Source organism: Anopheles coluzzii, chromosome 2 (genome assembly GCF_943734685.1).
Source record: "Anopheles coluzzii chromosome 2, AcolN3, whole genome shotgun sequence".
Lineage (NCBI taxonomy): Eukaryota > Metazoa > Arthropoda > Insecta > Diptera > Culicidae > Anopheles > Anopheles coluzzii.
In genome coordinates, this window is record NC_064670.1 from 96,005,566 (window position 1) to 96,029,044 (window position 23,479).

The following is a 23,479-nucleotide window of genomic DNA, read 5'->3' on the forward strand; positions in this document are numbered from 1 at the left end:
TGCGACTTTTGCGATTGTCGCAAAAACTTTTGCGACTTTTGCGATTGTCGCAAAAACTTTTGCGACTTTTGCGATTGTCGCAAAAACTTCTGCGACTTTTGCGATTGTCGCAAAAACTTCTGCGACTTTTGCGATTGTCGCAAAAACTTTTGCGACTTCTGCGATTGTCGCAAAAAATTCTGCGACTTTTGCGATTGTCGCAAAAACGATTGTCGCAAAAACTTTTGCGACTTTTGCGATTGTCGCAAAAACTTTTGCGACTTTTGCGATTGTCGCAAAAACTTCTGCGACTTTTGCGATTGTCGCAAAAACGATTGTCGCAAAAACTTTTGCGACTTTTGCGATTGTCGCAAAAACTTTTGCGACTTTTGCGATTGTCGCAAAAACTTTTGCGACTTTTGTAATTGTCGCAAAAACTTTTGCGACTTTTGCGATTGTCGCAAAAACTTTTGCGACTTCTGCGATTGTCGCAAAAAATTCTGCGACTTTTGCGATTGTCGCAAAAACTTTTGCGACTTTTGCGATTGTCGCAAAAACTTTTGCGACTTCTGCGATTGTCGCAAAAACTTCTGCGACTTTTGCGATTGTCGCAAAAACTTCTGCGACTTTTGCGATTGTCGCAAAAACTTCTGCGACTTTTGCGATTGTCGCAAAAAACGATTGTCGCAAAAAACGATTGTCGCAAAAACTTCTGCGACTTTTGCGATTGTCGCAAAAACGATTGTCGCAAAAACTTTTGCGACTTTTGCGATTGTCGCAAAAACTTTTGCGACTTTTGCGATTGTCGCAAAAACTTCTGCGACTTTTGCGATTGTCGCAAAAACGATTGTCGCAAAAACTTCTGCGACTTTTGCGATTGTCGCAAAAACTTCTGCGACTTTTGCGATTGTCGCAAAAACGATTGTCGCAAAAACTTTTGCGACTTTTGCGATTGTCGCAAAAACTTTTGCGACTTTTGCGATTGTCGCAAAAACTTTTGCGACTTTTGTAATTGTCGCAAAAACTTTTGCGACTTTTGCGATTGTCGCAAAAACTTTTGCGACTTCTGCGATTGTCGCAAAAAATTCTGCGACTTTTGCGATTGTCGCAAAAACTTTTGCGACTTTTGCGATTGTCGCAAAAACTTTTGCGACTTTTGCGATTGTCGCAAAAACTTCTGCGACTTTTGCGATTGTCGCAAAAACTTTTGCGACTTTTGCGATTGTCGCAAAAACTTCTGCGACTTTTGCGATTGTCGCAAAAACGATTGTCGCAAAAACTTTTGCGACTTTTGCGATTGTCGCAAAAACTTCTGCGACTTTTGCGATTGTCGCAAAAACGATTGTCGCAAAAACTTTTGCGACTTTTGCGATTGTCGCAAAAACTTTTGCGACTTTTGCGATTGTCGCAAAAACTTCTGCGACTTTTGCGATTGTCGCAAAAACTTCTGCGACTTTTGCGATTGTCGCAAAAACGATTGTCGCAAAAACTTTTGCGACTTTTGCGATTGTCGCAAAAACTTTTGCGACTTTTGTGATTGTCGCAAAAACTTCTGCGACTTTTGCGATTGTCGCAAAAACTTCTGCGACTTTTGCGATTGTCGCAAAAACTTTTGCGACTTTTGCGATTGTCGCAAAAACTTCTGCGACTTTTGCGATTGTCGCAAAAACTTTTGCGACTTTTGCGATTGTCGCAAAAACGATTGTCGCGAAAACTTCTGCGACTTTTGCGATTGTCGCAAAAACTTTTGCGACTTTTGCGATTGTCGCAAAAACTTTTGCGACTTTTGCGGTTGTCACAAAAACTTTTGCGACATTTGCGATTGTCGCAAAAACTTTTGCGACTTTTGTAATTGTCGCAAAAACTTCTGCGACTTCTGCGATTGTCGCAATAACTTTTGCGACTTTTGCGATTGTCGCAAAAACTTTTGCGACTTCTGCGATTGTCGCAAAAACTTTTGCGACTTTTGCGATTGTCGCAAAAACGATTGTCGCAAAAACTTTTGCGACTTTTGCGATTGTCGCAAAAACTTTTGCGACTTTTGTAATTGTCGCAAAAACTTTTGCGACTTTTGCGATTGTCGCAAAAACTTTTGCGACTTTTACGATGGTCGCAAAAACGATTGTCGCAAAAACTTTTGCGACTTTAGCGATTGTCGCAAAAACTTTTGCGACTTTTGCGATTGTCGCAAAAACTTTTGCGACTTTTGCAATTGTCGCAAAAACTTCTGCGACTTTTGCGATTGTCGCAAAAACTTCTGCGACTTTTGCGATTGTCGCAAAAACTTCTGCGACTTCTGCGATTGTCGCAAAAACTTCTGCGACTTTTGCGATTGTCGCAAAAACTTCTGCGACCTGCGATTGTCGCAAAAACTTCTGCGACATTTGTGATTGTCGCAAAAACTTCTGCGACTTTTGCGATTGTCGCAAAAACTTCTGCGACTTTTGCGATTGTCGCAAAAAACGATTGTCGCAAAAACTTCTGCGACTTTTGCGACTGTCGCAAAAACTTCTGCGACTTCTGCGATTGTCGCAAAAACTTTTGCGACGTTTGCGATTGTCGCAAAAACTTTTGCGACTTTTGCGATTGTCGCGAAAACTTCTGCGACTTTTGCGATTGTTGCAAAAACGATTGTCGCAAAAACTTTTGCGACTTTTGCGATTGTCGCAAAAACTTCTGCGACTTTTGTGATTGTCGCAAAAACGATTGTCGCAAAAACTTCTGCGACATTTGCGATTGTCGCAAAAAATTCTGCGACTTTTGCGATTGTCGCAAAAACGATTGTCGCAAAAACTTTTGCGACTTTTGCGATTGTCGCAAAAACTTTTGCGACTTTTGCGATTGTCACAAAAACTTTTGCGACATTTGCGATTGTCGCAAAAACTTCTGCGACTTTTGCGATTGTCGGAAAAACGATTGTCGCAAAAACTTCTGCGACTTTTGCGATTGTCGCAAAAACGATTGTCGCAAAAACTTTTGCGACTTTTGCGATTGTCGCAAAAACTTTTGCGACATTTGCGATTGTCGCAAAAACTTTTGTGACTTTTGTAATTGTCGCAAAATCTTTTGCGACTTTTGCGATTGTCGCAAAAACTTCTGCGACTTTTGCGATTGTCGCAAAAACTTTTGCGACTTTTGCGATTGTCGCAAAAACTTCTGCGACTTTTGCGATTGTCGCAAAAACTTCTGCGACTTTTGCGATTGTCGCAAAAACGATTGTCGCAAAAACTTTTGCGACTTTTGCGATTGTCGCAAAAACGATTGTCGCAAAAACTTTTGCGACTTTTGCGATTGTCGCAAAAACTTTTGCGACTTTTGCGATTGTCGCAAAAACTTCTGCGACTTTTGCGATTGTCGCAAAAACGATTGTCGCAAAAACTTTTGCGACTTTTGCGATTGTCGCAAAAACTTTTGCGACTTTTGTGATTGTCGCAAAAACTTCTGCGACTTTTGTGATTGTCGCAAAAACTTTTGCGACTTTTGCGATTGTCGCAAAAACTTCTGCGACTTTTGCGATTGTCGCAAAAACTTCTGCGACTTTTGCGATTGTCGCAAAAACGATTGTCGCAAAAACTTCTGCGACTTTTGCGATTGTCGCAAAAACGATTGTCGCAAAAACTTTTGCGACTTTTGCGATTGTCGCAAAAACTTTTGCGACATTTGCGATTGTCGCAAAAACTTTTGTGACTTTTGTAATTGTCGCAAAATCTTTTGCGACTTTTGCGATTGTCGCAAAAACTTCTGCGACTTTTGCGATTGTCGCAAAAACTTTTGCGACTTTTGCGATTGTCGCAAAAACTTCTGCGACTTTTGCGATTGTCGCAAAAACTTCTGCGACTTTTGCGATTGTCGCAAAAACGATTGTCGCAAAAACTTTTGCGACTTTTGCGATTGTCGCAAAAACTTTTGCGACTTTTGCGATTGTCGCAAAAACTTTTGCGACTTTTGTAATTGTCGCAAAAACTTCTGCGACTTTTGCGATTGTCGCAAAAACTTCTGCGACTTTTGCGATTGTCGCAAAAACTTTTGCGAATTTTGCGATTGTCGCAAAAACTTTTGCGACTTTTGTAATTGTCGCAAAAACTTTTGCGACTTTTGCGATTGTCGCAAAAACTTCTGCGACTTTTGCGATTGTCGCAAAAACGATTGTCGCAAAAACTTTTGCGACTTTTGCGATTGTCGCAAAAACTTTTGCGACTTTTTGCGATTGTCGCAAAAACTTCTGCGACTTTTGCGATTGTCGCAAAAACTTCTGCGACTTTTGCGATTGTCGCAAAAACTTTTGCGACTTTTGCGATTGTCGCAAAAACTTCTGCGACTTTTGCGATTGTCGCAAAAACTTCTGCGACATTTGCGATTGTCGCAAAAACGATTGTCGCAAAAACTTTTGCGACTTTTGCGATTGTCGCAAAAACTTTTGCGACTTTTGCGATTGTCGCAAAAACTTTTGCGACTTTTGTAATTGTCACAAAAACTTCTGCGACTTTTGCGATTGTCGCAAAAAATTCTGCGACTTTTGCGATTGTCGCAAAAACTTTTGCGACTTTTGCGATTGTCGCGAAAACTTCTGCGACTTTTGCGATTGTCGCAAAAACTTTTGCGACTTTTGCGATTGTCGCAAAAACTTTTGCGACTTTTGTAATTGTCGCAAAAACTTTTGCGACTTTTGCGATTGTCGCAAAAACTTTTGCGACTTTTGCGATTGTCGCAAAAACTTTTGCGACTTTTGCGGTTGTCGCAAAAACTTCTGCGACATTTGCGATTGTCGCAAAAACTTTTGCGACTTTTGTAATTGTCGCAAAAACTTCTGCGACTTTTGCGATTGTCGCAAAAACGATTGTCGCAAAAACTTCTGCGACTTCTGCGATTGTCGCAAAAACTTCTGCGACTTTTGCGATTGTCGCAAAAACTTCTGCGACCTGCGATTGTCGCAAAAACTTCTGCGACATTTGTGATTGTCGCAAAAACTTCTGCGACTTCTGCGATTGTCGCAAAAACTTTTGCGACTTTTGCGATTGTCGCAAAAACTTTTGCGATTGTCGCAAAAACTTCTGCGACTTTTGCGATTGTCGCAAAAAACGATTGTCGCAAAAACTTCTGCGACTTTTGCGGTTGTCACAAAAACTTTTGCGACATTTGCGATTGTCGCAAAAACTTTTGCGACGTTTGCGATTGTCGCAAAAACTTCTGCGACTTTTGCGATTGTCGCAAAAACTTTTGCGACTTTTGCGATTGTCGCAAAAACTTTTGCGACTTTTGCGATTGTCGCAAAAACTTCTGCGACTTTTGCGATTGTCGCAAAAACGATTGTCGCAAAAACTTTTGCGACTTTTGCGATTGTCGCAAAAACGATTGTCGCAAAAACTTTTGCGACTTTTGCGATTGTCGCAAAAACTTCTGCGACCGATTGTCACAAAAACTTCTGCGACTTTTGCGATTGTCACAAAAACTTTTGCGACATTTGCGATTGTCGCAAAAACTTCTGCGACTTTTGCGATTGTCGCAAAAACGATTGTCGCAAAAACTTTTGCGACTTTTGCGATTGTCGCAAAAACGATTGTCGCAAAAACTTCTGCGACTTTTGCGATTGTCGCAAAAACTTTTGCGACTTTTGCGATTGTCGCAAAAACTTTTGCGACTTTTGCGATTGTCGCAAAAACTTTTGCGACTTTTGCGATTGTCGCAAAAACTTCTGCGACTTTTGCGATTGTCGCAAAAACTTTTGCGACTTTTGCGATTGTCGCAAAAACTTTTGCGACTTTTGCGATTGTCGCAAAAACTTCTGCGACTTTTGCGATTGTCGCAAAAACGATTGTCGCAAAAACTTTTGCGACTTTTGCGATTGTCGCAAAAACGATTGTCGCAAAAACTTTTGCGACTTTTGCGATTGTCGCAAAAACTTTTGCGACTTTTGCGATTGTCGCAAAAACTTCTGCGACTTTTGCGATTGTCGCAAAAACTTTTGCGACTTTTGCGATTGTCGCAAAAACTTTTGCGACTTTTGCGATTGTCGCAAAAACTTCTGCGACTTTTGCGATTGTCGCAAAAACGATTGTCGCAAAAACTTTTGCGACTTTTGCGATTGTCGCAAAAACGATTGTCGCAAAAACTTTTGCGACTTTTGCGATTGTCGCAAAAACTTCTGCGACTTTTGCGATTGTCGCAAAAACTTCTGCGACTTTTGCGATTGTCGCAAAAACTTCTGCGACTTTTGCGATTGTCGCAAAAATTTCTGCGACTTTTGCGATTGTCGCAAAAACGATTGTCGCAAAAACTTTTGCGACTTTTGCGATTGTTGCAAAAATTTTTGCGACTTTTGCGATTGTCGCAAAAACTTCTGCGACTTTTGCGATTGTCGCAAAAACGATTGTCGCAAAAATTTTTGCGATATTTGCGATTGTCGCAAAAACTTTTGCGACTTTTGCGATTGTCGCAAAAACTTTTGCGACTTTTGCGATTGTCGCAAAAACTTTTGCGACTTTTGTGATTGTCGCAAAAACTTCTGCGACTTTTGTGATTGTCGCAAAAACTTCTGCGACTTTTGCGATTGTCGCAAAAACTTTTGCGACTTTTATGATGGTCGCAAAAACTTCTGCGACTTTTGCGATTGTCGCAAAAACGATTGTCGCAAAAACTTTTGCAACTTTTGCGATTGTCGCAAAAACGATTGTCGCAAAAACTTTTGCGACTTTTGCGATTGTCGCAAAAACTTTTGCGACATTTGCGATTGTCGCAAAAACTTTTGCGACTTTTGTAATTGTCGCAAAAACTTCTGCGACTTTTGCGATTGTCGCAAAAAATTCTGCGACTTTTGTGATTGTCGCAAAAACTTCTGCGACTTTTGCGATTGTCGCAAAAACTTTTGCGACATTTGCGATTGTCGCAAAAACTTTTGCGACTTTTGCGATTGTCGCAAAAACTTTTGCGACTTTTGTAATTGTCGCAAAAACTTTTGCGACTTTTGCGATTGTCACAAAAACTTTTGCGACATTTGCGATTGTCGCAAAAACTTTTGCGACTTTTGTAATTGTCGCAAAAACTTTTGCGACTTTTGCGATTGTCGCAAAAACGATTGTCGCAAAAACTTTTGCGACTTTTGCGATTGTCGCAAAAACTTTTGCTACTTTTGTAATTGTCGCAAAAACTTTTGCGACTTTTGCGATTGTCACAAAAACTTTTGCGACATTTGCGATTGTCGCAAAAACTTTTGCGACTTTTAATGGTCGCAAAAACTTCTGCGACTTTTGCGATTGTCGCAAAAACGATTGTCGCAAAAACTTTTGCGACTTTTGCGATTGTCGCAAAAACTTTTGCGACATTTGCGATTGTCGCAAAAACTTTTGCGACTTTTGTAATTGTCGCAAAAACTTTTGCGACTTTTGCGATTGTCGCAAAAACGATTGTCGCAAAAACTTTTGCGACTTTTGCGATTGTCGCAAAAACTTTTGCTACTTTTGTAATTGTCGCAAAAACTTTTGCGACTTTTGCGATTGTCACAAAAACTTTTGCGACATTTGCGATTGTCGCAAAAACTTCTGCGACTTTTGCGATTGTCGCAAAAACGATTGTCGCAAAAACTTTTGCGACTTTTGCGATTGTCGCAAAAACGATTGTAGCAAAAACTTCTGCGACTTTTGCGATTGTCGCAAAAACTTTTGCGACATTTGCGATTGTCGCAAAAACTTTTGCGACTTTTGCGACTTTTGCGATTGTCGCAAAAACTTCTGCGACTTTTGCGATTGTCGCAAAAACGATTGTCGCAAAAACTTTTGCGACTTTTGTGATTGTCGCAAAAACTTTTGCGACTTTTGCGATTGTCGCAAAAACTTTTGCGACTTTTGCGATTGTCGCAAAAACTTCTGCGACTTTTGCGATTGTCGTAAAAACTTTTGCGACTTTTGTGATTGTCGCAAAAACTTCTGCGACTTTTGCGATTGTCGCAAAAACTTCTGCGACTTTTGCGATTGTCGCAAAAACTTTTGCGACTTTTGCGATTGTCGCAAAAACTTCTGCGACTTTTGCGATTGTCGCAAAAACTTCTGCGACTTTTGCGATTGTCGCAAAAACGATTGTCGCAAAAACTTTTGCGACTTTTGCGATTGTCGCAAAAACTTTTGCGACTTTTGCGATTGTCGCAAAAACTTTTGCGACTTTTGTAATTGTCGCAAAAACTTTTGCGACTTTTGCGATTGTCGCAAAAACTTCTGCGACTTCTGCGATTGTCGCAAAAAATTCTGCGACTTTTGCGATTGTCGCAAAAACTTTTGCGACTTTTGCGATTGTCGCAAAAACTTTTGCGACTTTTGCGATTGTCGCAAAAACTTCTGCGACTTTTGCGATTGTCGCAAAAACTTTTGCGACTTTTGCGATTGTCGCAAAAACTTCTGCGACTTTTGCGATTGTCGCAAAAACTTCTGCGACTTTTGCGATTGTCGCAAAAACTTCTGCGACTTTTGCGATTGTCGCAAAAACTTCTACGACTTTTGCGATTGTCGCAAAAACTTTTGCGACTTTTGTAATTGTCGCAAAAACTTTTGCGACTTTTGCGATTGTCGCAAAAACGATTGTCGCAAAAACTTTTGCGACTTTTGCGATTGTCGCAAAAACTTTTGCTACTTTTGTAATTGTCGCAAAAACTTTTGCGACTTTTGCGATTGTCACAAAAACTTTTGCGACTTTTGCGATTGTCGCAAAAACTTTTGCGACTTTTGCGATTGTCGCAAAAAATTCTGCGACTTTTGCGATTGTCGCAAAAACGATTGTCGCAAAAACTTTTGCGACTTTTGCGATTGTCGCAAAAACTTTTGCGACATTTGCGATTGTCGCAAAAACTTTTGCGACTTTTGCGATTGTCGCAAAAACGATTGTCGCAAAAACTTTTGCGACTTTTGCGATTGTCGCAAAAACTTTTGCTACTTTTGTAATTGTCGCAAAAACTTTTGCGACTTTTGCGATTGTCACAAAAACTTTTGCGACATTTGCGATTGTCGCAAAAACTTCTGCGACTTTTGCGATTGTCGCAAAAACTTTTGCGATTTTTGCGATTGTCGCAAAAACGATTGTAGCAAAAACTTCTGCGACTTTTGCGATTGTCGCAAAAACTTTTGCGACATTTGCGATTGTCGCAAAAACTTTTGCGACTTTTGCGATTGTCGCAAAAACTTTTGCGACTTTTGTGATTGTCGCAAAAACTTTTGCGACTTTTGCGATTGTCGCAAAAACTTTTGCGACTTTTGCGATTGTCGCAAAAACTTCTGCGACTTTTGCGATTGTCGTAAAAACTTTTGCGACTTTTGTGATTGTCGCAAAAACTTCTGCGACTTTTGCGATTGTCGCAAAAACTTCTGCGACTTTTGCGATTGTCGCAAAAACTTTTGCGACTTTTGCGATTGTCGCAAAAACTTCTGCGACTTTTGCGATTGTCGCAAAAACTTCTGCGACTTTTGCGATTGTCGCAAAAACGATTGTCGCAAAAACTTTTGCGACTTTTGCGATTGTCGCAAAAACTTTTGCGACTTTTGCGATTGTCGCAAAAACTTTTGCGACTTTTGTAATTGTCGCAAAAACTTTTGCGACTTTTGCGATTGTCGCAAAAACTTCTGCGACTTCTGCGATTGTCGCAAAAAATTCTGCGACTTTTGCGATTGTCGCAAAAAATTCTGCGACTTTTGCGATTGTCGCAAAAACTTCTGCGACTTTTGCGATTGTCGCAAAAACTTCTGCGACTTTTGCGATTGTCGCAAAAACTTCTACGACTTTTGCGATTGTCGCAAAAACTTTTGCGACTTTTGCGATTGTCGCAAAAACTTCTGCGACTTCGGCGATTGTCGCAAAAAATTCTGCGACTTTTGCGATTGTCGCAAAAACTTTTGCGACTTTTGCGATTGTCGCAAAAACTTTTGCGACTTTTGCGATTGTCGCAAAAACTTCTGCGACTTTTGCGATTGTCGCAAAAACTTTTGCGATTGTCGCAAAAACTTTTGCGATTGTCGCAAAAACTTTTGCGACTTTTGCGATTGTCGCAAAAAACGATTGTCGCTAAAACTTCTGCGACTTTTGCGATTGTCGCAAAAACTTCTGCGACTTTTGCGATTGTCGCAAAAACGATTGTCGCAAAAACTTTTGCGACTTTTGCGATTGTCGCAAAAATTTTTGCGACTTTTGCGATTGTCGCAAAAACTTCTGCGACTTTTGCGATTGTCGCAAAAACGATTGTCGCAAAAATTTTTGCGATATTTGCGATTGTCGCAAAAACTTTTGCGACTTTTGTAATTGTCGCAAAAACTTCTGCGACTTTTGCGATTGTCGCAAAAACTTCTGCGACCTCTGCGATTGTCGAGAAAAATTCTGCGACTTTTGCGATTGTCGCAAAAACTTTTGCGACTTTTGCGATTGTCGCAAAAACTTTTGCGACTTTTGTGATTGTCGCAAAAACTTCTGCGACTTTTGTGATTGTCGCAAAAACTTCTGCGACTTTTGCGATTGTCGCAAAAACTTTTGCGACTTTTATGATGGTCGCAAAAACTTCTGCGACTTTTGCGATTGTCGCAAAAACGATTGTCGCAAAAACTTTTGCAACTTTTGCGATTGTCGCAAAAACGATTGTCGCAAAAACTTTTGCGACTTTTGCGATTGTCGCAAAAACTTTTGCGACATTTGCGATTGTCGCAAAAACTTTTGCGACTTTTGTAATTGTCGCAAAAACTTCTGCGACTTTTGCGATTGTCGCAAAAAATTCTGCGACTTTTGCGATTGTCGCAAAAACTTTTGCGACTTTTGCGATTGTCGCGAAAACTTCTGCGACTTTTGCGATTGTCGCAAAAACTTTTGCGACTTTTGCGATTGTCGCAAAAACTTTTGCGACTTTTGTAATTGTCGCAAAAACTTTTGCGACTTTTGCGATTGTCGCAAAAACTTTTGCGACTTTTGCGATTGTCGCAAAAACTTTTGCGACTTTTGCGGTTGTCGCAAAAACGATTGTCGCAAAAACTTTTGCGACATTTGCGATTGTCGCAAAAATTTTTGCGACTTTTGCGATTGTCGCAAAAACTTTTGCGACTTTTACGATTGTCGCAAAAACTTCTGCGACTTTTGCGATTGTCGCAAAAACGATTGTCACAAAAACTTTTGCGACATTTGCGATTGTCGCAAAAACTTTTGCGACTTTTGTAATTGTCGCAAAAACTTTTGCGACTTTTGCGATTGTCGCAAAAACGATTGTCGCAAAAACTTTTGCGACTTTAGCGATTGTCGCAAAAACTTTTGCGACTTTTGCGATTGTCGCAAAAAATTCTGCAACTTTTGCGATTGTCGCAAAAACTTTTGCGACTTTTGCGATTGTCGCAAAAAATTCTGCAACTTTTGCGATTGTCGCAAAAACTTTTGCGACTTTTGCGATTGTCGCAAAAACGATTGTCGCAAAAACTTCTGCGACTTCTGCGATTGTCGCAAAAACTTCTGCGACTTTTGCGATTGTCGCAAAAACGATTGTCGCAAAAACTTCTGCGACTTCTGCGATTGTCGCAAAAACTTCTGCGACTTTTGCGATTGTCGCAAAAACTTTTGCGACTTTTGTAATTGTCGCAAAAACTTCTGCGACTTTTGCGGTTGTCGCAAAAACAATTATCGCAAAAACTTTTGCGACTTTTGCGATTGTCGCAAAAAATTCTGCGACTTTTGCGATTGTCGCAAAAACTTCTGCGACTTTTGCGATTGTCGCAAAAACGATTGTCGCAAAAACTTTTGCGACTTCTGCGATTGTCGCAAAAACTTATGCGACTTTTGCGATTGTCACAAAAACTTCTGCGACTTTTGCGATTGTCGCAAAAACTTCTGCAACTTTTGCGATTGTCGCAAAAACGATTGTCGCAAAAACTTCTACGACTGTTTTTGCACGAAGCCGCGACACGAATATTTCCTCACGAATTAGGTACTTTCTTTCACTAAATTGTGCGATTAATCACAATAGTATATTTTTGCGAATTCACTGCGAGATTTATTTTAATATAGATATCACTCGCGAACACGTCTTCACGACCCGATGGCCTTCGAACGAAAGAGAACGATCTCCCGTTGCTTGATCCTTTGATCACTCTCTCACCGGACGTTAGAGATCGCATTCCTCTTGCATTACACGTGGCGGCGAGACGTGTCGTCACGCGATTGGTCGAGAGAAAGATTATAGTATCAACGCGTTCGAATTCGTGTGCGAATAGATTCGCGTTCGGGCTTATAGAACGAACGCATTCTTCTTATAGCTTATAGCGAATTCGGCTTATAGAACGTACGCAAGTCGACTTCTTTCTCTGTTTCGAGTGGACCGTTTTATCGGTCACCATTTCTCCCCCCTTTGGGACGAAGTCGCCCGTCCCAAATATTATTCAATGGTGGTGGGTCATCTTCGTGCTCTGTCGTCTGAAAATGTTCGTCTTTCACCCTGTCACTTTGAGAACAATCTCCCTCTGCTGATTTTTCGTCGTCCGTCTCATCGTTAGGGTCAATAGGGAGTGGAGCAAGAAGTCTGACATTTCGCTTGTAAGTGCCACTGCCCGTCCGTACGTCAGCCACGCGAACTACTCCGTCGGGTCCCACGTAGATCTTTGTCACCATTCCCATTGGCCACCGCCCGACTGGTACGTTGTCGTCGCCCACTAATACAATCTGCCCGGTTTGTATGTTGGGGGTCTTTTTCGTCCATTTAGCGCTGCAACGTAACTGAGCTAGGTATTCCGTCCTCCATCGTGTCCAAAACTGCTGTGATAGTTTTTGTACTCGCTTCCATCGAGTTTTTGTGCCTTCCGAATCATTGACCATCACCTCGGCGGGAATTGCAAATGATGGTCTTCCTATCAGGAAATGGGCGGGAGTGAGAGGCTCTATGGCATCAGGGCTGGTGTGGGTTGCGGTGAGAGGTCTGGAATTGAGAATGGCTGAGATTTGGTGCAGTAATGTTTGTAGTTCAATCACGTTTAGCTGGGCTCCTTTAGAGGCAGCTTTCAACAGTCGCTTTGCCACCTTAATATTGGCCTCCCAAAGTCCTCCGAAATTGGGGCTCCGAGGAGGGATGAATGAAAATCGAATTCCCTTCTCGGCAGCGGCCCCTACTACGTCGTCTTGAAATTCTCGGTTGTTGAACGTTTTCCGAAGCTCACTTAGCTCCTTTTCAGCACCCACGAAGTTGCGACCATTATCCGAATATATAATATCTGGTCTTCCACGAAGGGACACGAATCTGAGTAGTGCCGAGATAAAGGCAGATGTTGACTGATTCTCTACTATTTCCAAGTGAATTGCTTTGGTTGAGAAGCACACGAATATACACACGTAGATCGTTATTTTGTATTTTGATCGCGAGCCGGGTATCACCTCGAATGGACCGCACAAGTCTACGCCAGTGTGGGTGAATGCCGGCGACTCTGTTACGCGGGCAGCTGGCAACTGGCCCATCTGTTGACAAAACTGTCGAGGCCTGGCGCGAACGCATAATACGCAACGAGATAGCACACCTATTACCATGCGCCTAAGATCCCGCATCCAAAATTTCGAGCGAAACTCAGTGATGACAAAATCTGCACCGGCGTGAAAGTTGTCTTCATGGATATGTCGAATCATTACTTTAACAAATGGGTGAGCCTTAGGCACAAGTATGGGCAACTTACATTCATCAGACAGGTCAGCGTTCAATAGTCGTCCTTGCACGTGAATCAAGTTATCCTTAACGATTGGGTTGAGGTGTTGGAAAGGTCCCTTCGCACTTACGGACCCGGTGTTATTCTTTTCTTGAACTTCATTTGGAAAAGCTGAGGTTTGCATTACCAGTAGTAGAAGCTTTAGTCCATGGTCTAGTTCATCCAATCCTAGTGGGCCATTTCTCTTCTCGGCTGCCTGCTTGCAATTGACACGAATTTTAGTGGTATTTGATCTGAAGTTATGAATAGTTCTGCCTAGCCAAGCAAAATGTCGTCTAGTCTTAATGAATGAGTTGTGGTACTTGTACTGCGAGATGAGATCAGCACAAGTCGGACCTATGGTTGCCGTCAGTAACTGTGAGGTGCCAGCGCCTTCGTCTGGGATGGGAATGCGGTAGGTACACTGCTGGGGTGTTTCATCAGTACTGTTGAAAGGTGGCCCCTCGAACCACAACTGTACGAACTCAGCGCTAATTAATTTGCGAGCTGACAGTCCTCGAGAAACTATGTCTGCTGGGTTGAGCTTCGTGGGTACGTAATGCCAGTCTGAAGCATGTGTTATTGCTTGTATTTTTGCCACCCTGTTCTTCACGAATACATCCCATTTCATATTGTTAGAGCGCACCCAAGATAGCACTACTTGAGAATCTGTCCACCATTTTGTTTGAGTTATGCGAGTATCGAATACGTCCTTTATTTTTTCGTAGACTTCGGCTAGAAGCAATGCTGCCTGTAGCTCCAATCGCGGAAGGGTGAGTTCTTTTAGTGGTGCAACCCTTGATTTTGAACACAACAGGTGCGATTTCCATTTACCCTTGACATTTAGATAACGCACGTATATAGCACAACCATACGCTTTCGCGGAGGCGTCGCAAAATCCGTAAATGGAGGCATTTTTGGTTTCACTTGGCAGTACCATTCGTGGTATCTGCAACTGGCGAAGTAAGGGAAGCTGGGCAGTGAACTCATTCCATTCCTTTATCACGCAAGGTGACACCTCCTCGTCCCATTCTATGCCATCGCGCCACAGATTCTGCATCATGATCTTTGCTCTGATAATCACTGGCTGAAGCATTCCGATGGGATCATATAGTTTTGCAATTCTGGATACTAAATGTCGTTTACTCACGGTCTTAATTGGTTCAAAGAAGGAGTCGTCAATGATCAGTTGAAAAGTATCCTCTGAGGGACACCAAGCCAAACCTAACATTTTTATGGCCTGCTTATCGCCAATCTGAACCGTAGACTCTCGATGTTCTACGGGTATGTCATCGATCACGTCAGGAACATTGGATGCCCATTTTCGTAAGGGCATTCCTCTGTTCAGGAGTGCCCTTTCGACGCCGGTTCGAAGATCACGTAGTTCTTCTGGCGTTGCAGCGCCGAAAGATAGGTTATCTACGTAGAATGATTTTTGAATTACGTCGGCAATTTTTGGGTACGTAGAGCGTACTTCCTGGCCGGCCTCGTGAAGTGCCCTACAGGCGAGATATGAGGACGAAGCTTCACCGTACGTGACAGTGCGAAGTCGATACATTTGCGCTGATTGCTGTGGATCATTACGCCATAGGATACATTGCATCCAGGTATCAGGTTCTGCCACCCATATCTGACGATACATCTTTGCGATGTCTGCAGTGGCCACTACCGTTTGTGTACGAAAATCCAACCAAATATGCATTAGGTCAGGTTGCAGTACTGGTCCGATGGCTTGGATGTCGTTGAGTGAAACTCCACTGCTGGATTTTGCACTCGCATCAAATACTACACGCAATTTGGTGGTAGTTGAATCAGGTTTGATCACACACGAATGCGGTATCACGTAGCGTACCATATGTAGTTCATTCGCCTGAACTGGCGTCATATGTCCCATTTCCAAATATTCACGCATGAATTTCCGGTATTCATCGTAAGTAGGCTCATGCCGGGATAACCTCCGTTCGAGGGAAAATAGTCGTCGTTGCGCTTGTTCAAGAGAGTCTCCTAGCTGAGTCAACTCCCCCCGTAGAGGAATTCGAACCACGTAGCGATTATCTTCAGCACGGGTTAAGTGTCTTTTGAAGTGTTCGTCCAGGTCGAGTTCTTGAGAAATACCACTGATTGTTGAGATCGGAGTGATCTCCTCAACCTTCCAAAATTGCTCGATACATTCCTTGAACTCATCTCCACACTCCAAAGAGTTGCAACTACGCATGTACCGATTGGACGAATCAATGTTGCTCAATGATCCCCCTACTAACCAACCAAATTTGGAATTCAGAAGCCTGAGGCCATTGGATAACTGACGAACGCCGGAACGAAGAGCATCAAAGAAGACTCCAGCTCCTAGTATAGCATCAATCGAACCAGGATAACTGAAGCGGGCATCAGCAAGTGAATTCATGGGGGGCAATTCCGATTCAGCATACTCGATTACTCGGGTAGGTTGGTCATTTAGTCCAGGAAGAAGGTACATATTTAATTGGCGCCGATACGTGCCATTGGTGGTAGTAATTGAAACTTGTGTTTTATTAGTTATTTGGATATTGCCGCTTACCCCATTCAGTATTAAGTATCCAGGTGTCAATGGTAGTCTGAGTCGTTGGGCAGCGTCAGTAGTGATGGCGTCCACCTGACTGCCCGAATCTATTATGCAGCGAATACGCTGCCATTTACCATCACCATCTTGCAACAGTAAAACCGCAGTTGCCAGTAGAACGTATTCCTGAGGAAGTGAGAGGTTACCTGTAAGTGCGGGGTTGGTAGCCGCGCGCGTTAACTGCTTCTGTCTGGTTGGGGACCTGGTGCGATTAGGTCCTGGATGAGCAGGGACCGATGACTTATTCACTGTACTATTTTCGAGTCGTGCCGTGCCCCTTGTGATTGGTGTACAGCAGGAACGGGCCACCGCGCGAGAGCGATGCAGCACAGCACCAACAGGTTCAGGCACCGCGCATCCACGAAGCGATGATGAGCAGGAACGGGCCACCGCACGAGAGCGATGCAGCACAGCACCAACAGGATCAGGCACCGCGCGTCCACGAAGCGATGATGAGCAGGAACGGGCCACCGCACGAGAGCGATGCAGCGCAGCACCAACCGGATCAGGCACCGCGCATTCACGAAGCGATGATGAGCAGGAACGGGCCACCGCACGAGAGCGATGCAGCACAGCACCAACAGGATCAGGCACCGCGCGTCCACGAAGCGATGATGAGCAGGAACGGGCCACCGCACGAGAGCGATGCAGCGCAGCACCAACCGGATCAGGCACCTCGCATCCACGAAGCGATGATGAGCAGGAATGGGCCACCGCACGAGAGCGATGCAGCACAGCACCAACAGGTTCAGGCACCGCGCATCCACGAAGCGATGATGAGCAGGAACGGGCCACCGCACGAGAGCGATGCAGCACAGCACCAACAGGATCAGGCACCGCGCGTCCACGAAGCGATGATGAGCAGGAACGGGCCACCGCACGAGAGCGATGCAGCGCAGCACCAACCGGATCAGGCACCGCGCATCCACGAAGCGATGATGAGCAGGAACGGGCCACCGCGCGAGAGCGATGCAGCACAGCACCAACAGGATCAGGCACCGCGCATCCACGAAGCGATGATGAGCAGGAACGGGCCACCGCACGAGAGCGATGCAGCACAGCACCCACAGGTTCAGGCACCGCGCATCCACGAAGCGATGATGAGCAGGAACGGGCCACCGCACGAGAGCGATGCAGCACAGCACCAACAGGTTCAGGCACCGCGCATCCACGAAGCGATAATGAGCAGGAACGGGCCACCGCGCGGGAGCGATGCAGCACAGCACCAACAGGATCAGGCACCTCGCATCCACGAAGCGATGATGAGCAGGAACGGGCCACCGCACGAGAGCGATGCAGCACAGCACCCACAGGTTCAGGCACCGCGCATCCACGAAGCGATGATGAGCGGGAACGGATGGGCATGGCGAATGGGTTGCGATGATAACCAGATAGTCACTTCTCACTCCCATTGCTTTCGACGTGCAGCATCGTATGGTGTTTCTTGGAGCATACTTGGCATCGTTTCTCGCAAGGGCATTTTGCTGCAGCATGCTGTCGGGAGAAGCAATTGATGCACTTACCTAAGGCCATTATGTAGTTGGTACGCTCCAAAAACGACCGCACGCGCAGTTCCGGACACAACGTGGACAAGTGCCCTGTTTTATCGCACGCATAACACCGCCGCACCGCCATCCATGATTGGTTTCTATGGCCTGTCGTTCCGATATCCGCATGCCGGCCTTCTGCGTGCACAGTAGCGGACAGCATCGCGCGCTCCGTCCGCGCCGGTGCGTGGTTTGTAGCGGGACGTTCCGTCCGGAAGTTGTTTCCCGGCTTGGCTTTAGGTTCGTAGTAGAGGGTGTTGGCCAGCTGATCTAATTCGTTGCGGAGTGTCTTCCACGTAGGGATCTGCTGAGCATCCAGGCGGCGAGTGATCTGAGCGGCGGTTTCTTCGTCCAACTTACTCAAAACGAAACTCACAATCATACCATCTTCCACTGCTGATGCGGCTTGATCCATTTTGCCAGCAATCTGGCGCGCTGACGAGGTCGATGTTTCCACGGCGTCGATAAGCCGCATCAATGCCGTTGAAGACGCTGCTGTCAATTTCGGTAACGCGTACAGCTGCTGAAAGTGGCCGAGAAATGCCACGCGCTTTTTGTAGAAGCGTTCCTCAAGACGTTTCCACGCGTCTTGGAACGTCATTCCAGCATTTTCAAATGCTTCGCAGCTGTTACGGGCTATTTCGCACCGTTCAAAGCATTGCATGAGGAAGGCGTAGCGGTCTGCGTCTTCTTCCAATCCAGCCACGCGTTTGTTGAACCGCCCCGCGAACGCGGGCCACTCCGATGGCGATCCCGAAAATTTGGGTAGATCTAGCCGTGGGAGATGGTTCTTTTTTGCAACGGCCGGCAGCATCGTCGTGTCGAGTGCTGGCGTCGTAAATATGTTCCCCGGGTGCAGCTCGGCCAAGGCGCACTTTGCCGTCGCGTACGCCTCGGTGAAGGGGACCCGTCTTGGATGCGGTCCCGCGAGACCCTCGAGCTGCAGGAGAGCGTTTCTACCGTCGCTCCATAGCGACTCTAATATTTCGGCCTTTATAGAAGCCATGGTTTTGGAAAGCTTTCCTTCGCGAGCCTCATCGAGTATCGCTTTAACCGCACCTTCCAGCGCAGTTAGCTGGCGCGCTACCTCGATGCTGTGCTCGCTGTCACCCGGCGTCGTCATGGCTGAAGCACTTGTAATATTTTATACACTTTACACGAAGCACTACACTCGCGTTGTATCACGTCGGGGTCACCAAATGTTTTTGCACGAAGCCGCGACACGAATATTTCCTCACGAATTAGGTACTTTCTTTCACTAAATTGTGCGATTAATCACAATAGTATATTTTTGCGAATTCACTGCGAGATTTATTTTAATATAGATATCACTCGCGAACACGTCTTCACGACCCGATGGCCTTCGAACGAAAGAGAACGATCTCCCGTTGCTTGATCCTTTGATCACTCTCTCACCGGACGTTAGAGATCGCATTCCTCTTGCATTACACGTGGCGGCGAGACGTGTCGTCACGCGATTGGTCGAGAGAAAGATTATAGTATCAACGCGTTCGAATTCGTGTGCGAATAGATTCGCGTTCGGGCTTATAGAACGAACGCATTCTTCTTATAGCTTATAGCGAATTCGGCTTATAGAACGTACGCAAGTCGACTTCTTTCTCTGTTTCGAGTGGACCGTTTTATCGGTCACCAACGACTTTTGCGATTGTCGCAAAAACTTTTGCGATTGTCGCAAAAACTTTTGCGACTTTTGTAATTGTCGCAAAAACTTCTGCGACTTTTGCGATTGTCGCAAAAACGATTGTCGCAAAAACTTCTGCGACTTCTGCGATTGTCGCAAAAACTTTTGCGACATTTGCGATTGTCGCAAAAAATTTTGCGACTTTTGCGATTGTCGCAAAAACTTTTGCGACTTTTGCGATTGTCGCAAAAACTTCTGCGACTTCTGCGATTGTCGCAAAAACTTTTGCGATTTTTGCGATTGTCGCAAAAAATTCTGCGACTTTTGCGATTGTCGCAAAAACTTCTGCGACTTTTGCGATTGTCGCAAAAACGATTGTCGCAAAAACTTCTGCGACTTTTGCGATTGTCGCAAAAACTTTTGCGACTTTTGCGATTGTCGCAAAAACTTCTGCGACATTTGCGATTGTCGCAAAAATTTCTGCGACTTTTGCGATTGTCGCAAAAACGATTGTCGCAAAAACGATTGTCGCAAAAACTTCTGCGACTTCTGCGATTGTCGCAAAAACTTCTGCGACATTTGCGATTGTCGCAAAAAATTCTGCGACTTTTGCGATTGTCGCAAAAACTTCTGCGACTTTTGCGATTGTCGCAAAAACGATTGTCGCAAAAACTTTTGCGACTTTTGCGATTGTTGCAAAAACTTCTGCGACATTTGCGATTGTCGCAAAAACTTCTGCGACTTTTGCGATTGTCGCAAAAACGATTGTCGCAAAAACTTTTGCGACTTTTGCGATTGTCGCAAAAACTTTTGCGACTTTTGCGATTGTCGCAAAAAATTCTGCAACTTTTGCGATTGTCGCAAAAACTTTTGCGACTTTTGCGATTGTCGCAAAAACTTCTGCGACTTTTGCGATTGTCGCAAAAACGATTGTCGCAAAACTTCTGTGACTTTTGCGATTGTCGCAAAAACTTCTGCGACTTTTGCGATTGTCGCAAAAACGATTGTCGCAAAAACTTTTGCGACTTTTGCGATTGTCGCAAAAACTTTTGCGACTTTTGCGATTGTCGCAAAAACTTTTGCGACTTTTGCGATTGTCGCAAAAAATTCTGCGACTTTTGCGATTGTCGCAAAAACGATTGTCGCAAAAACTTTTGCGACTTTTGCGATTGTCGCAAAAAGTTTTGCGATTGTCGCAAAAACTTTTGCGATTGTCGCAAAAACTTTTGCGACTTTTGTGATTGTCGCAAAAACTTCTGCGACTTTTGCGATTGTCGCAAAAACGATTGTCGCAAAAACTTTTGCGACTTTTGTAATTGTCGCAAAAACTTTTGCGACTTTTGCGATTGTTGCAAAAAATTTTGCGACTTTTGCGATTGTCGCAAAAACTTCTGCGACTTTTGCGATTGTCGCAAAAACTTCTGCGACTTTTGCGACTGTCGCAAAAACGATTGTCGCAAAAACGATTGTCGCAAAAACTTCTGCGACTTCTGCGATTGTCGCAAAAACTTTTGCGACTTTTGCGATTGTCGCAAAAAATTCTGCGACTTTTGCGATTGTCGCAAAAACTTCTGCGACATTTGCGATTGTCGCAAAAACGATTGTCGCAAAAACTTCTGCGACTTTTGCGATTGTCGCAAAAACTTTTGCGACTTTTGCGATTGTCGCAAAAACTTCTGCGACATTTGCGATTGTCGCAAAAACTTCTGCGACTTTTGCGATTGTCGCAAAAACGATTGTCGCAAAAACTTTTGCGACTTTTGCGATTGTCGCAAAAACTTTTGCGACTTTTGTGATTGTCGCAAAAACTTCTGCGACATTTGCGATTGTCGCAAAAACTTCTGCGACTTTTGCGACTGTCGCAAAAACGATTGTCGCAAAAACGATTGTCGCAAAAACTTCTGCGACTTCTGCGATTGTCGCAAAAACTTTTGCGACTTTTGCGATTGTCGCAAAAAATTCTGCGACTTTTGCGATTGTCGCAAAAACTTCTGCGACATTTGCGATTGTCGCAAAAACGATTGTCGCAAAAACTTCGGCGACTTTTGCGATTGTCGCAAAAACTTTTGCGACTTTTGCGATTGTCGCAAAAACTTCTGCGACATTTGCGATTGTCGCAAAAACTTCTGCGACTTTTGCGATTGTCGCAAAAACGATTGTCGCAAAAACTTTTTCGACTTTTGCGATTGTCGCAAAAACTTTTGCGACTTTTGTGATTGTCGCAAAAACTTCTGCGACATTTGCGATTGTCGCAAAAACTTCTGCGACTTTTGCGACTGTCGCAAAAACTTCTGCGACTTTTGCGATTGTCGCAAAAACGATTGTCGCAAAAACTTCTGCGACTTTTGCGATTGTCGCAAAAACTTCTGCGACTTCTGCAATTGTCGCAAAAACTTTTGCGACTTTTGTAATTGTCGCAAAAACTTTTGCGACTTTTGCGATTGTCGCAAAAACGATTGTCGCAAAAACGATTGTCGCAAAAACTTCTGCGACTTTTGCGATTGTCGCAAAAACTTTTGCGATTTTTGCGATTGTCGCAAAAAATTCTGCGACTTTTGCGATTGTCGCAAAAACTTCTGCGACATTTGCGATTGTCGCAAAAACGATTGTCGCAAAAACTTCTGCGACTTTTGCGATTGTCGCAAAAACTTCTGCGACTTTTGCGATTGTCGCAAAAACGATTGTCGCAAAAACTTTTGCGACTTTTGCGATTGTCGCAAAAACTTCTGCGACTTTTGCGATTGTCGCAAAAACTTTTGCGACTTTTGCGATTGTCGCAAAAACTTCTGCGACATTTGCGATTGTCGCAAAAACTTCTGCGACTTTTGCGATTGTCGCAAAAACGATTGTCGCAAAAACTTCTGCGACTTCTGCGATTGTCGCAAAAACTTTTGCGACATTTTCGATTGTCGCAAAAAATTCTGCAACTTTTGCAATTGTCGCAAAAACTTCTGCGACTTTTGCGATTGTCGCAAAAACGATTGTCGCAAAAACTTTTGCGACTTTTGCGATTGTTGCAAAAACTTTTGCGACTTTTGCGATTGTCGCAAAAACTTCTGTGACTTTTGCGATTGTCGCAAAAACTTCTGCGACTTTTGCGATTGTCGCAAAAACGATTGTCGCAAAAACTTCTGCGACTTTTGCGATTGTCGCAAAAACTTCTGCGACTTCTGCAATTGTCGCAAAAACTTTTGCGACTTTTGTAATTGTCGCAAAAACTTTTGCGACTTTTGCGATTGTCGCAAAAACGATTGTCGGAAAAACTTTTGCGACTTTTGCGATTGTCGCAAAAACTTTTGCGACTTTTGCGATTGTCGCAAAAACTTCTGCGACTTTTGCGATTGTCGCAAAAACTTTTGCGACTTTTGCGATTGTCGCAAATAATTCTGCAACTTTTGCGATTGTCGCAAAAACTTCTGCGACTTTTGCGATTGTCGCAAAAACTTTTGCGACTTCTGCGATTGTCGCAAAAACTTCTGCGACTTTTGCGATTGTCGCAAAAACGATTGTCGCAAAAACTTTTGCGACTTTTGTAATTGACGCAAAAACTTTTGCGACTTTTGCGATTGTCGCAAAAACTTCTGCGACTTTTGCGAGTGTCGCAAAAAACTTCTGCGACTTTTGCGATTGTCGCAAAAAATTCTGCTACTTTTGCGATTGTCGCAAAAACGATTGTCGCAAAAACTTCTGCGACTTTTACGATTGTCGCAAAAACGATTGTCGCAAAAACGATTTTTGCAAAAACGATTGTCGCAAAAACGATTGTCGCAAAAACTTTTGCGACTTTTGCGATTGTCGCAAAAACTTTTGCGATTGTCGCAAAAACTTTTGCGACTTTTGTAATTGTCGCCAAAACTTCTGCGACTTTTGCGATTGTCGCAAAAACTTTTGCGACTTCTGCGATTGTCGCAAAAACTTCTGCGACTTTTGCGATTGTCGCAAAAACGATTGTCGCAAAAACTTTTGCGACTTTTACGATTGTCGCATAAACGATTGTCGCAAAAACTTTTGCGACTTTTGCGGTTGTCGCAAAAACTTTTGCGAC

The 23,479-nt window shown here is 43.8% G+C and overlaps 1 protein-coding gene across 2 annotated transcripts; it reads right to left on the bottom strand.

Annotated features, from left to right (window-relative positions):
• Positions 1–11,949: 11,949 nt before the first annotated feature.
• LOC125906540 (uncharacterized) lies at positions 11,950–17,650 on the bottom strand. Of its 2 annotated transcripts, none has more exons than XM_049605797.1 (2): positions 17,569–17,650; positions 11,950–16,920 (listed from the first exon to the last, which is right to left on the bottom strand). In XM_049605797.1, the coding sequence occupies exons 1-2, from the start codon at positions 17,608–17,610 to the stop codon at positions 12,304–12,306; spliced, it is 4,659 nt and encodes a 1,552-aa protein (XP_049461754.1). In that variant the 5' UTR covers positions 17,611–17,650; the 3' UTR covers positions 11,950–12,303. The 2 variants fall into 2 exon arrangements, with proteins under 2 accessions (XP_049461754.1, XP_049461753.1); XM_049605796.1 differs by having other exon boundaries at positions 17,326–17,610.
• Positions 17,651–23,479: the final 5,829 nt, after the last annotated feature.